Below are 14,176 nucleotides of genomic sequence, written 5' to 3'. Positions count from 1 at the left end.
TATTTAAGAGCAAACTCTTTTTTTTCCTGTTATTTCTGTATAATGATTACAAAGCATCATAAAGTAGCCCATTATATATTGGCCTTTCATGAGTTTTAGGTTTTAGTTTCACTTGGATTCACAAAGATACACATTATTATCAATATTGTTCAACAAGAACAAAAAACTGAAGTATGTATTTTCAATTTACGTCTGGAGAATGTTGTTCATTGTGTCATATCAACCTATACTACATGAACACATGAAAAAAAAATGCTGTTAAAAAATAGTAACATCAAAATATTACCCCATAAAAACATATTCCACACTCAGTTCAGCAGCATTTAGTGAAAAGAAAAATAAACATAGTTTTGTTTTCCCTGGTGAGGTGCCATGTTGGTCAGGATAAATGGTTTATCCCCAGAAGAGGTGAAGAACTTTGTGGGGTTACAAGGCCTCCTGTGTGCACTAGATACGTGCCTACCAAAATAGCTGCATGTTTACGTTCTCCTGTCTGGCTGGATTATTAATTGTGATCCTTTAGTGGGGAGTAAAACAATATTGCCAAAGTAAAGGATCTGCTGCATGTCAAAGTATATTTAGTACACTAAGACAAGCTCTCTCGGATCAGAAGTACTAATATTATAATTCGCCAACATAGTTTAATATACAGTAATAACAATCAAAACAGAAGCAAAGAACAAGCTTTAAACTAAAAGGTTTCTGGTTTCTTTTTATCCGTCTTACAAAAATTACATTCAATTGGGTCACCGTCATTTTTTCCTACTTTCCATAACACTTTGGAATCTCAGTTCAAGCTAAGCCTGCTAATGGTTCTCTGCAGTCCATCCTCTAATAAACAACGCCTAAATAGGCCACAGGAGCTATGCTTAGTTGTTTTTTTTTCTATGACTGCAGCCCACAGAGCCATAACGAACAATACTCTTATAATAAACACAACTGCTTTTCGCTGCAGCCTTTAAAGTGTGAAGAAATAAAAGGCTTTCACATTTTCATGGCTCCTCGATCAGCAGAGACGCAGCCCACAGACTCTGACACCTCTGCTTCTCGGTGGAGTTTATGTTGTGTCAGGTTCCCCACAGACTCTGCAGTCTGTCTGTGGGCCAGGGGAGCTGGGGGAATCCCTGGAGAAACACACAGCTGGAAGGTTATTGAATTTGAAGGAAAAAGACAGCGAGGGGAAAAGGAGAGGGTAGCGCAGGCACCGTGGATTTCTAGAAAATGACTGCACCATATAACCATACAAAGAAAGATGTTGATGTACTGTACAGGGAGATTGCTTCCAAACAGCAGATTTTTTTCATTTTTCGATATACAATGCATAGTTTGGAACTACAAATGGGAATTATGTTAATATAGATATATATACCTCCTGTGAATTGCAGTTTATTCTTGCTGCAAGGGCTGAACCTGTCATTGTAAACTCCATCACATTATAATTTTGCCAACACCAGACTTTTTTTTTTTTTTTTTTATGCATATGAGCATTTCACTTTCATCCTTAATTTTAGTGCATATTAATGCATTGTTTTCTGCAGCCTGTACACTCTTTAACACATCTACTCCTCACCTTACACCTCCTTACCCTTTTATAACTAAACAAAATGAGAAAAATTCAGGTTTGTTCGAATCAATTCTCCATTCTTGTGTTGGCTCACACTCACAAGCCCAGAAACAGCAAAAAGATGCAAAAGTCAGATGTGTGTTTGACTGGGTGAAAATAAGTCACCCAGTCAAGATGTTACACAATCTCAGGTTTAATGTATGTGTTTTATATTGCTATTTCAGTGTGCAGGCTATTTAACATATGTGAATATTAACATTATGTTGAAAAAATTCTCCTGGGGACAGAGGTCCCTTAGGAACCAGCGTACAACTGCATTCAAGAACATTACTTTACATAGTGCCCCCTAAGACAATTCAAATACTATCTGCCTGCTGTAAGGAAGCACTTTATCTAAACATATTATTCAAATTCGCTATTCTGGTTCATGGCTGATGCATTCGTTATTACATGAATCCCTTGAGGTTGTTGTTTCGTAATGTGATGTTGGACTTGGACTGCGCACTGGACATCTGTGATACTTCACTTCACCTCGGGTTTAAAATAAGTTTAAAACCATCAAGACTGGGACGTGCAGATGAACAGAAGGACGATATATATCACAGTGACAGCAAAGGAATCGAGCGCTGTCATGTCAACACTTTCAAGATAAGAAGTAGTGGTATTAAAGAAACCCCAGTGTCATGCACGTTCCTAAAAATGTAGACCAACACACTCCAAATTAGCCGATTTCCTGTTGTACTTTGCCTTCACTACAGTGAACTGAGTTGTTTGTTTTCCTTTGCTTTGTCACATTTGCAAATTCACAACATATGCTAATAAAAAATGGCAGTACAAGCTAATGTAAAATTACACTAATGTAACATGACAGCCCATGTGATTTATTAAAGAGATTGCCATGCTGTAGTGATTACAAGATGTAATAGGGCTTGTGCTGAGTTTGTTACGTTAATACAACTGTATGGGTGTTCTAATTTGTTAGTATTTCAGTTAGAAAAGGCTAAAAGATCAGTATAATTTTTATTTCTCCTAGAAAATTGAGGCCATTTCTAGCATTATAATACACTTACGAAAATTTGTTGTTTTTCTGTTTGACTTTGTTCTGCTGCTTTTTGTGGTGCCATAACATTTGAATGGGCCTTTACATCAGTCTACCATCTATGACAGTGTACCATTATCTTATTTTGAAAGTGTGTTTTCTGTTTCCTGAATAAAGTGTGAAAAGGAAAGAAAAAAAGGAAGTAAAGTACAGTGTAAGCACGATTATTGTCCAGATTTGTTTTTCACTTTGTTTTATAAAAATTCACGCAATAACTTATTTGAAACATCAGAAACTTGTTAACTCATTTCTTATTTAGTTAGTTGTGGTGCTCTGTAGAATGAAAACACAACAAAGAATGGAAGTGGTATATGTTTCCAATAGCAGAATAACTCCGTACAGCGGGTGGACAACTGAAGTCACAGAAGTAGCAAACAGTGAAATAATATACCTCTCAGTCATTGCATGACAGTCATTGAAGTGCAAGTACAGCACGTGTTGATTTTGCTATAACTGAAGAAATACACTCTGCTGCCACACTGTGTACCTGAATGAATGCATGGAAAAAATTACATTTAATGACAATACATAAAGACCCAAACTGATAATATCACATACCAAGATACAACCAACAACTGGCAAAAAGGGGAGAAAAACACAAAATGACTTTTTAAAAAATGTTTTTTTTTTTTTTCTATTAAAGAATCTAAATTTCTCTCGAGTTTAACACTGCTCTCTTTCATTTTTAAAAACCTTTCAAACCGCCCAGATTTTTTAATATTGTTTTATCAAACAGAACAGCTTACCTTTAAAGGACCAAAAGGTCAGTCCATTTTCTTGTCTTGCAATTTGGTGTCTCAGATACGATAATCCATTTCATTAAGGAGTTTGCTTGCGACAAACCCAAGAAATGTCATCTAGGCTGAAGCATCCACTGTTAGCGATGGGTGGTGCAGAGAACACACATATGCCAGTACTCCATTTGCAGTCAAACTGAATCAAATCACCACCATAATATACAGTGAGGCACAGTCGCCCAGTCTACAGATATTCATATTCCAAGAATCGAGCTTGTGATTTTCATTAAAAAGGGGTCACATCTTTGATAACATTACTAGAATGAGCCTCCTTTTCAATAGCATCAAGTATATGTACAATAGCAGCCACTATACTAAGATGCAACAAAGCCCTTCTGCATTTCCTCAAAATGTTAATAACAATGATGATAACTATGCATGGTGCATGTCATAGCTGTTCAGAGGTATGAAAAGAACATTTCTGCACTGATTACGTGAGTCACAATCGTGGTCAAATACAGCTGTAGTGGTGTTACGAAGATGTGTGCCGTGGTTAAGATGCAGAAACCTACCCTCACACACGGCACACAAGGAGGTATCTAGTATGCTCTTTGAAATCTGACAACAGAGACACCAAAAGTAGCACATCAAGGGAGCGGCCATATGTTGTGTCTTTAGCCTTCATTTATATTCTATTTGTGTCTCCGTGGGGCTACAGTTGAACCGTGGCCACTAGATCTGTTGGTTGTGTCGCAACACATTTACATTTACTATAGTTATGATTAGGATTCTTGGCCAAAAACACTAACACCATGTTGAGAAACTATCTGAATGCTATTTGTTTATTTGATCGATCTTTTCATATGTGCTATTGTAGGTACATGTATAACATGTACCTACAATAGCACTGAATAGGATGAATGTGATGTAGAAGATGTTCCTTTCATGGATTAACCTCTGTAACAGCATAATCTGGCTGAGTTACCTCTATGCTCACTCATGTTATCGTCATTATTACTACTGTTATTACTGTTCTTTTTCCTTTCAGTAAGTGTGGGCTTGTTGCTGATAAGAAAAACCACCATCACTCATATAAAACAGCTCCTATATATGCTGTATATATATATATGCTGTCTGAGGGAGGGGTGCAAAAAAAAAAACCCAAAAAAACAGCTAAGTCAGATACAGAGCTGCATTACAGGTGAAAACCTTGTTGATATGATTTTGTTGATAATACTGTCTCAGGTACATTTATCTGGATTAACTGGTCGTACGTCCAGTCTGTGCTCAATTGCAACAAACATTTTAGGTTCCTGCTTGACAGGCGATTTATTCAGCATATTTCAGATTCTTCATCATCTTTCATTTCAAAACTAGCATTAAAGAGAGTGGGAGAAGCATACTGAAGGCTAATTTCAGAAAAAAATGCACCTTCATTTAGAATAAGATCATCTAGTCATTTTGCAAAACCAGTAGTGTCTGCAGAACATCTATAAGAGAGCGACTAAAAGCATGTCTGAACACGTTAATAGAACAGATGGCAAACATCATTACCAGAATGACTAATGGCTAAACCACAAACCATACATTCAGTCCAGGTGTAGCACAGAAGACTGCATAACGTCTCACTCTCGACTTATGTGGTTGCCATATTGACCTGCCACAACCCAATATATGATTGATTTATTTCACACGTAATGATACATGGCTAGACAACTGTACACATTATATCAAACTAGCAAAAATAAAGAAATACATAGTTGAAACGCAAGAAGCGTAAATGGCATTTAACATATGAAAGTTACACTGTAAAAATGTGGATCTTACAATTGTCATACAACCAGACATTATTATTATTAATATACTGTACATTTCCATTTATTCCAATCATCCTAAGTTTAATCCCTTCTTGAATGCTCTTGCAGATAGATGTCTAATCATCCTTATCACAGCATTTTATGGCATGATTATGGTAACCGTGAGCATGGAGGTCCTATCAAATTCCTGTCTAAAAGCAATTATCTGGCTACTGATCTGGTTCAAATAACACATTGTCAACACTTTGCTTTACCCATACAGGTCTTTGTGTTGTATTAGCTTTCTGTGTTTGTGGAACATAGTTTTACCAATAATTGATGCTGGCATTTAAGTATCAGAATTGTCAATTCAAATACCAAATAGCTGGCTTTTACAAAATACATAATACACTCTCAGAACACAAAAGTTTGTAATGATTATTACTGAAGCAACAGACAAAAGTTTGTCAAACAGAGATCTGCATTTACTGTTCTACAACCTAAATGGACTTTATGTCACAAAGCCAATTCAAAGATTCACAATGAGTGTTGCAATTGAGCCCTTATGTTTCTGAGAAGTAGCCAAACTTAAAACATGTATTACAACCAACCTCCACTATCGCCTCTCCTGATTATTCACAAAGAAACAAACTGTACCAGCTTATACATCCACCCCAAAATATCTCTGCATCGGAGTCTGCAATGATACATATTTAAATGAAAATATATTTATATAATTTGTGGATTTTTCACAGTAGTTTGTACTGCACTGTACCTTTTTGTCCATCTATTTATGCCTACATAATTTTCACCATGAGGGAGTCTATTGAGTCACTTGAGAGAGAGTGTGACTTGTGTCTAGTGTGGAAGAAAAATGTCTCTTGGATTTTGTTCTGTAATATTTCCGATCTTCAGTGTGGTAAGTGCTGTGCATGTCTTTCATCTCTGCTGGCCAACAATGATTTGGGAACTGATTACTCTGAAAGGCTAGTTTTTCCCTATGAGAACACAGCTTGTAGAAATTGCAAAAAACATTTGCTTTGGCACAGATTTACATTGTATGTCCATTCCTTGATTTCCATGGCCATGATCATTACTACAAGCACAAGTGGCCCATTGTGGTAATCCTTGGCTCAGTACACTGTCACGGATAAGTCTATGTGTCCGTGTATTGCCGTGTCAGTCTATCATCTCTCCTGGTGTAATGTCAATGCACTTTAGTGTCTAATCATTCCGCCCATAAACCCAACATCAATCCTCTCTCTGTCTCCAACTCTTGCTCACTCTCTCTCTATACTCTCATTTTTGTTTTTAGATTTGAGTCTCTTGGACGTTTTCCTTTGAGCTCCCTTTGAAGAGAAGAGGCTCCATTTGGGGATTCTGGTTTTGGCCCATGAAACCCTTGATTGATCCATGTAAGCCCATGGTAGGCATAGGGAGAGACATTGGCAGCGGTGGGGACATAGAGTTGGGGTTGGTGTTGGTGCCATTGCCTGATGTGGTCAGCAAATTAGAAGTAGAGATAGGGACTGAGGTACAGGAGATGGGGATATCCAGGCCTTGCTGGTTCTTGCTACTGAGCATCCCTCCTGTTCCCATCCCATCGTTGCCAATACTAAGACCCATCACATTGTTGTTGAAATGATGTGTCTTGTAATAATGGTTCAGAGTATCTGTACGACCAATGTTGGGAAGGTTGACTATTTCTGGATGATGTATCCTTAGGGTTCCTTCTCCCCCTGTGCCAGAATTCATTGTTGAACCACCTGAGATGCCACTTCCAGGCCCGGCTCCAATCTCATCTTCTACATTGACAATTTCAATGGCTCTAGCTGGGCCATGGTGTTTGTGTAGCTGGTGCTGCTTCCGGAGTTTATAGAAGACCACCAACATTACAGCTGCCATAAACGTAATGGCCACAAAGCAACCAATGATGATCTTAGTTGTTTTCATTACATCATCCAGGCCTGGAATGTTAGTTACATCTATTATGGACACGGTCACTGCATTTTCAGTAGCTCTGTTGGCTCGCGGGGACAGCGAGGACAGAGAAGAGAGAGAAGGCGATATAGTGATGCCAGGTCGGCCCTCTAACACCCCTCTTTGGACAGTAGGATTGGGGAAATCTATGAATGTCTCATTAATATACTGTCTTGCTGAGTTCTCCTCGTCTCCTCTTACTGTTTCCACTGTTTCCACAGTGACAGTAGTGAAATAACTGTAACTGTTACTGGGGTCTGAAGCAGACACATTAAGCACGGCGGTTGCAGTGGTGTTTCCAGCAGAATTGGTTACCATGCAAGTATACTGCCCAGTGTCTTGTACAGTCACATTTGTGAAGTTCAGTGTTCCATCATGAAGCACTGAGATCCTGACTCGGTATGATCCATGGGTCATCAGAGTGCCATTTGGGGTGAACCAATTCACAGAGGTCATCGAGGTTCCAGTGCGACATTTGAGCTCAGCGGCCATGCCTTCAGTGACATTGAGGTCAGTGGGTGGCTCAACAATCACTGGGGCATAGCAGGTAAAGTGGCTCTGGTCTAGTTCCCCAATATACTTGCCCTTTAGACCTGGGGGCGCATGACAGCGAGCACAACATGTGGTGTTGCTGGGAACAGTTTCTTTCAGCCACCAGCTGAGCCACAAAACATCACAGTTGCACACCCAAGGATTGTGATTGAGGTGTACCCTCTCCAACTGGTGCAAAGGGGTGAAGAGGTCATGAGGAAGAGAATGCAGGGAATTGTGGGAAAGATTGAGCTCCTCTAGGTTTTTGAGGTCATCAAAAGCATTGCGTTCAATGACTGACACTCTGGAGTGCATTAACCACAACTTTCGAAGTGACACTAACCCCTGGAAAGATCCTGGGCGGACTATCCCCAGCTGGTTCCCTGACAACTCTAACTCCTCTAGTCGTACTAGTGGAGTGAGGTTAGGGATGTCCTTTAAGCCACACATGCCAAGATTCAAGAAACGCAAGTTTACCAGACCTTCAAAGGCAGCCTCTGAGATGAAATCCAGCTTCCTGAGTTCCCCTAGATCAAGACGACGTAAAGAGGGAACACGGTGAAAGGCAAATGCCGGCAACGTCTCGATGGGGTTGTTTCGTAGCCATAGTTCCCTTAGCTTGCTGAGGTACTCAAAGGCTTGTGATGGTACCACTGTGAGACGGTTGTCAAAAAGCTCCAGCGTGTTGAGGTTGGGAAGGCCATTGAAAGCTCCCACCTCAATCTGTCGGATATGGTTCTTGGAGAGCTGGAGGATTTCCAAATGCCTCAGGTGCTTAAACGTGTCAGACTTGATCACCTGGTGTGGAAACAAAAACAAGGAGGCATGTTGTAGCAACATCAGAATTACTGCTGTCAAAATATATTTGTTTGGTATAAATGTATAAGCTGCTTGAAGACAAAGCCATATTTACCTGAATTGAGTTCTCTTGTAGATTGAGGTATCTTGTGTTCTCTGAAATGCTGTCTGGGATTTGATCTAAACTCTTCCTTGTACAGATGACACGGCTCGCCTGATTGGAGCAGGTACATGGGGTGGGACAGGGGGGTGCTGCCTCTGTCAGCTGAGGTCCATGGTTGTGAAACCACAACAAAAGCTGGACCAACCAGAGGAGGGGGGAAGGGGTACTGGGACTGGTCACCATGACAACACGCATGGCAACTGAGTCATGACCCACCCCTATTGCTATGATATTGATACGTTACCTTCAAACAAGGGAATTTAAGTGCTTATCTTGATGTTCATATTTTATGCTCTTATCTTTCTTTCAAGTTGCTACTTTAAGAATTGAAAAGAAAAGTACAATGTTGTATTAAAGACTGTGCAGTTCATTAATAAATTCTTACTTTGTTTACTTCACTTCTTTGACAGTCAAGCAACTTTTTCTTTTCAACATGTCATCTTAGGGAACCCTATGTTTTTCTGTTCCCATGACAATCACAAGAACAGAGATCGAGTTAGGGGGAGAATCTGCTCCTCAAAGTGTTGTCTCTGTGGAGACTGTTGCTTCTCACTGTAAGGGGAAGAGTGAAAGGGAGAGAGAGAGAGAGAGAGAGAGGAAGGAGGTCAAGTAAGTGCATAGTGCAGTAGCTTAAAGATATTTGCTGAGCACATACATTAAAGCATTCTAGGTAATGAATTTAAATCTTAAAATATTACAATGTCCTGTCGCCAGAGTGCATGACAAGCTGAGCTGGGCTTCCTTTTCTAAGAGGTGGCTCTCAAATTTTGGCCTGTAGTCAAACTGGTGAGTCAGCTGCCATTTTCTTCATAGGTTGAACTTACCATCTGGGTCATGGTCTGAAATGGACACAGAATTCTAAAACCTAAAGCTGGCTCATACCCATTAGGATGACAGTCTCATCATCCATTTTATCATACTGCTGCACAGCTGCTCGCATAAATACAGATGCATGTAGCAGCAAATGTTTAAAGGAATGCAAAGTTGTTGAATGCAAATACAGCTGCTGGTGGTTTCATCTAGACCCAGGGTTAATGCAGAGATTCATGCAATCCATCATGTGGCAGCAGCACAGCATTACAAATGAGATAACAAATGATGCCTGCATGCAATAATTTAGCAATTAAGATATGAAGGAATGATTATTGACTCCTGGAATTTTACTGCAACGCACATTCTGTATACAATAAGCCATGCACAGTGACAAAAGCATCCCGACCACAAAAGCCACTGAACCGAACATGGAAATAACAACTACATTGTGAACAAAGTGAAAAAGAATGGTGCAAAATACTCCAGCATTTGTAATACATAAATGTGTATTTGTGTGCCTTTGGTTAAGCGCATGTCGCACACTTCTTGAAACAAAAATGGCTGCAAGCATCAGCAGACTCACTAAATTTAGAAATGCCTGGGTTTGTTTGTTCCTTTATAACGATAAGACGGAACAGAAAGTGTTCATTGTTTTCCTAAGCACTATTCTCAACATTATGACTCCAGCAGTCACAAGTCTGTTATCTGTGGAAAACAAATATGATCTTTGTTTCCTGTCACTTAAACCATCACCATTTTTACGTTAGCGGCTTTCTGAATAAAATAACTCTAGGATATGTTTTTCCGATATTGTTTATTCTCTAATAAACAGGTTATTTTTTTTAAAGTTTCCATGGCAGTCCTTAGCATCTCCTCTCCTATGCAGCAACGATGCATGTGCTCCTAGAAACACGGTTGCTGTGGCAACCTGCTCACTCACCATCTTGTGTTTTTACTGTCCAGTGCCCTATTCCACATTACTGTGTTTAGCTCAACTTGATGAACATTTGCTGTGCAAAGCCAATCAAGATCACTTTTCCTGCCTAAATCAGCACATATTTGATTTGACTTCAGCTTCAAGTACATTCTCCTATTAGCAGATAAACAAGCAAAGGACTGTAGATCAACTACTGACAACTTCCGAATGTTCAAAACCTACTTTTTGCACAAAATATACACAAAAATATACTCACATAAGCGCAGTGAAATCTGACAGAGCACACAGCTGAACCTTGGCTTGTAATATCACAACAGAAGCAACAAATCTTCCATGAATCTTAATATCTACAAGGTCTGAGGATTAGGTCAACATAAGTCTTTATTAAAAACATAGCTCTGAGAACTCTTAAAGCAGCTATTAAGAATGTCATAAGGGAGTGCGTGCTAAAAATAGACTTTTTCAGATGCTCTGCACATCCCACACTCTCTCACTTCTCTCTGACACACACACACACACACACACACACACATTAATACTTCTACATCCACAACTTTCTTCTCTGTAACTACCACTGAGAAATGAACCCACATTATCCATCTCTGGTTCTGTATGCAACCCCTTTGCAGCACTTCTCATTATGGTGTTCTGCAGACCCCTGTCCTTCCTTCAAGAGTCTCTTTCTAATCCCCATCCAGCAGATAATTATGCATTTTAATAATATGACTTAAATTGAGTTTAAAAAAAAAAAAAGCAACTTTCAGTTTCTCAGATAGGTGTTTTAGCTGCACTGATGAGCTGCTCTGAAAATGATTCATGGAAGCACCAAAAACATTCATCTGGTCAAAGAAGTGATGATACTGATGCACTCCAGCCAGAATTTGATTTTGATGCAGTGTTTCATATACTGGTAGGTAATTTATGATACTTTACATAGGAATGTGCTGAAAATAGTAGCCGAATGTGATTTCAATAATTGTATTCCCTAAATCCTACAGCAATCATTTTTAAAATGAACAAAAGACTTCAAAATTAAATAAATAAATAAAAACAAAGGGGTAATAGTAAAGTTTGCAGATATGAAGCTGTAAGAGATGTGCAGTTGTATTCAGCAAATACACATTCTGATACTGGCCTAAGGATTTAGCAAAAATGCACAACTGTCTTCTATCTTTACTGTAATGCATTTCTACCATGGCATGAGATGCAATCAACAATATGTTGTTTTATGCAAAGGAATTAAGTATTTTCTTTGCATGCATGAAACAGTTAAACAATCTATGTAAACCAGCACACAGGTACATTTGTATGATGAGAGTCTTTGAATCTGATGATGACGCCTGTTGCCTTGACCTCCCTAGTTTCAAAATTGTCACCATATGAGAACATCAGCATGCATCAATGAAAGCCTTTATTTTTAGAATAATACACCTTGACTCATCCTAGGGCCAGTTGTGTCGCCAGTGGCCTTCACCCTCATCCTTGTGCAAAATGTGTTTTCTTTGGGTTTATGATTGCATCATATTTGTTCTAACCAATTTCACCCAGAGGTATTTCTCTTTCTTGATCTTAGCCGTTTATTCATGTCAAGTGGAGATTGCAGCCATGTAGATATTGATTATTCGATCAGGCCTGAGAGAGTGCTCAGTCGTGAAAAGACAAATTAGCTGCAAGCTGCTGACCAATTGCTACAAACTAATCACATCATCGTAAACGCCTGATTGTATCAATGCCCTGCTCTCCGCAACAGAGTTATTAAGGTTTATGAAGAGGCAAAATCACCGTGTTGTTTTCAGTAAACACCAAGATGTGAGATGATTCCTGTATGCCTACACAATTAGACTTCATGTATTTCCAGATGGTCGAGATGAACACAAAGCGACACAGGTGCAGCAGGGCCAACATCATCTACTGTAACTATGACAACACTAGATTGATTCAGGACGTGGGAATCAGGATAGGCTGGGCGCATTTCATCAGTAGGCTCTAACAGCAACCATTGTTTTTAGAGAGAAAACGCAGGATCATGGCAAATATCTCCACTTTCCAATGAGGACATGTATATTTTCTCAATCCTGTGATATCAACCTATTCAAAAATTTAAAAAAAACAACAACAAAAAAAACATCAACAACAAAGACCTAACCTTTCATTTTTTCCTGCAGTCCCAGTCACTAATCTGCAATCTCCCCTCATCATATAGCCTCCAGCATAATATCTCCTACAATTCAACAGAATGGCCTTATTCATCTATGCAGCTGCGCTCACTACGGCGCACCTTCTCGGGAACGCAATTGAAATTCTGAATAGGCCTAATTCTGCACATGCTGCATTACAAAATGGCTTGCATCCATTCTCTCTTCAGGGTAATGACAACATGACTGCACCCAGAAATAATCCAACGGCTCAGTATTTTGTGGGGTTGAAATAATAAGTGTTGACACGTGAAGCACACTGGCTTACATAAGGAGCCGTGTTATTTTAATAGATTTGAAAGAAGTGCCACAGCTTTATTCCACTGGCACTGACGGGCTCATTTGCTGATATTAATCATTTACTTCAATGCATGTGCATCTGTGTAACATTTGCATATTTCGTTAGTGAGTCTTTAGCATCTCATGACTGATTTCAGCACCAATGCAGATTAGGTAACAAATGCAATAATTACACCGACCATTTCATTTCCTTCTACCTGTGCATCCAATAAACACGTACCTTAATGTTTCGGTGGCTGCGGCGTGAGGTCGATGGTTTCTCTCTTCTCGTCCCTTCTTCTCCCGGTCGTCTGTTTTCCAACCTCGCTATCTATCTCTGCTTTTCTCTTCCCTAAATTGATTCGCTTGTTTCCACGGCTGTGAGCTGGCTCTTGTTCTTGTAGGCTAGATCCGCAGCGCCAACGCAACGCGGGGGGCTACAGTGATGGCAGGTTAAAGATGAACACAATCCACATAGAGACGGGGAAAAACAGAAATCAGATTAAAGGTCATCGGAGGAAATGATGTTAGTATTATCACATTTAGGAACGAGGTCGGGGACGAGTGCATCCATGCGCCTTATCCTTGAAGAGGAGCGCAGGCAGCAAACGCGACGGCGCCCGCTGGGCAGAGCATTTTGCGTCCAGCATAAGCGGCAGTTTACGCACATTCCGTATGTTTCAGTCTGAATCCCACTAAGAAAGCAATAGAATAAATAAAGTACCCACGGATCATGAGTGTACTGGCTTCCTTGGATGTTTAAATGAACATCTGGATGTTGCTAATATAAGAGTAGTCCAGTAGGACAAAAGAGATGTTTTCTTTAGTTTTTTGGGTCTGCAGGATTTTGGAAGATTCACCTGTGCAGCATAAGATAAGCATGTAATGAGCATGTATAGTCACATAAATATTAATATGACTCAGCAGCACTCTATGATCAGTAAACTGAGTCAGTGTGTTTCTACTAATAAAGAGAGATGGATGCCAAACCTGCATGGGCACCTGTTTAACCACAAGCCACCAAACATCTGCAATAAGAATCATTTCTGGTCCATTGAGTCCTAAATAGTTTGCAGGCCTATTAATGCCCATATTCATAATGAATGTTCAGTGTTAGTGCTTATTTTTGGTAATGACCAACAGAGATTAAATCTAATGAATGAGGTCTGTTTTCTGCAGACTTTTTAATATGAGTATTTATTTATTTTTGCCACAAAGCAGTCCTCAGTGTTGGATTCATAGCTGTATATAACAAACCCACTATAGAAGCGTCATAACTCGCTG

The 14,176-nt window shown here is 39.5% G+C and overlaps 1 protein-coding gene across 2 annotated transcripts; it reads right to left on the bottom strand.

The window, feature by feature from the left end:
- Positions 1 to 4,782: 4,782 nt before the first annotated feature.
- On the bottom strand, positions 4,783 to 13,516 carry lrrc4bb (leucine rich repeat containing 4Bb). Of its 2 annotated transcripts, none has more exons than XM_026316301.1 (3): positions 13,134 to 13,516; positions 8,621 to 9,220; positions 4,783 to 8,505 (listed from the first exon to the last, which is right to left on the bottom strand). In XM_026316301.1, exons 2-3 carry the CDS (start codon positions 8,861 to 8,863, stop codon positions 6,508 to 6,510), a joined length of 2,241 nt encoding a protein of 746 aa, XP_026172086.1. In that variant the 5' UTR covers positions 8,864 to 9,220; positions 13,134 to 13,516; the 3' UTR covers positions 4,783 to 6,507. The 2 variants fall into 2 exon arrangements, with proteins under 2 accessions (XP_026172086.1, XP_026172087.1); XM_026316302.1 differs by lacking the exon at positions 13,134 to 13,516 and adding an exon at positions 10,675 to 10,792.
- Positions 13,517 to 14,176: the final 660 nt, after the last annotated feature.

Source organism: Mastacembelus armatus, chromosome 19 (assembly GCF_900324485.2).
Source record: "Mastacembelus armatus chromosome 19, fMasArm1.2, whole genome shotgun sequence".
NCBI classification, from domain to species: Eukaryota; Metazoa; Chordata; class Actinopteri; order Synbranchiformes; family Mastacembelidae; genus Mastacembelus; species Mastacembelus armatus.
This window is presented reverse-complemented; position numbering and strand designations above follow the sequence as displayed.

What these genes read in the sequence shown, in the direction of transcription:
- lrrc4bb (XM_026316301.1), bottom strand. Translation starts at nt 8,863, where the DNA reads ATGCGTGTTGTCATGGTGACCAGTCCCAGTACCCCTTCCCCCCTCCTC. An exon ending in TACAAGAGAACTCAATTCAG is followed by an intron (nt 8,506 to 8,620) that starts GTAAATATGGCT and finishes TTTCCACACCAG; the next exon opens with GTGATCAAGTCTGACACGTT.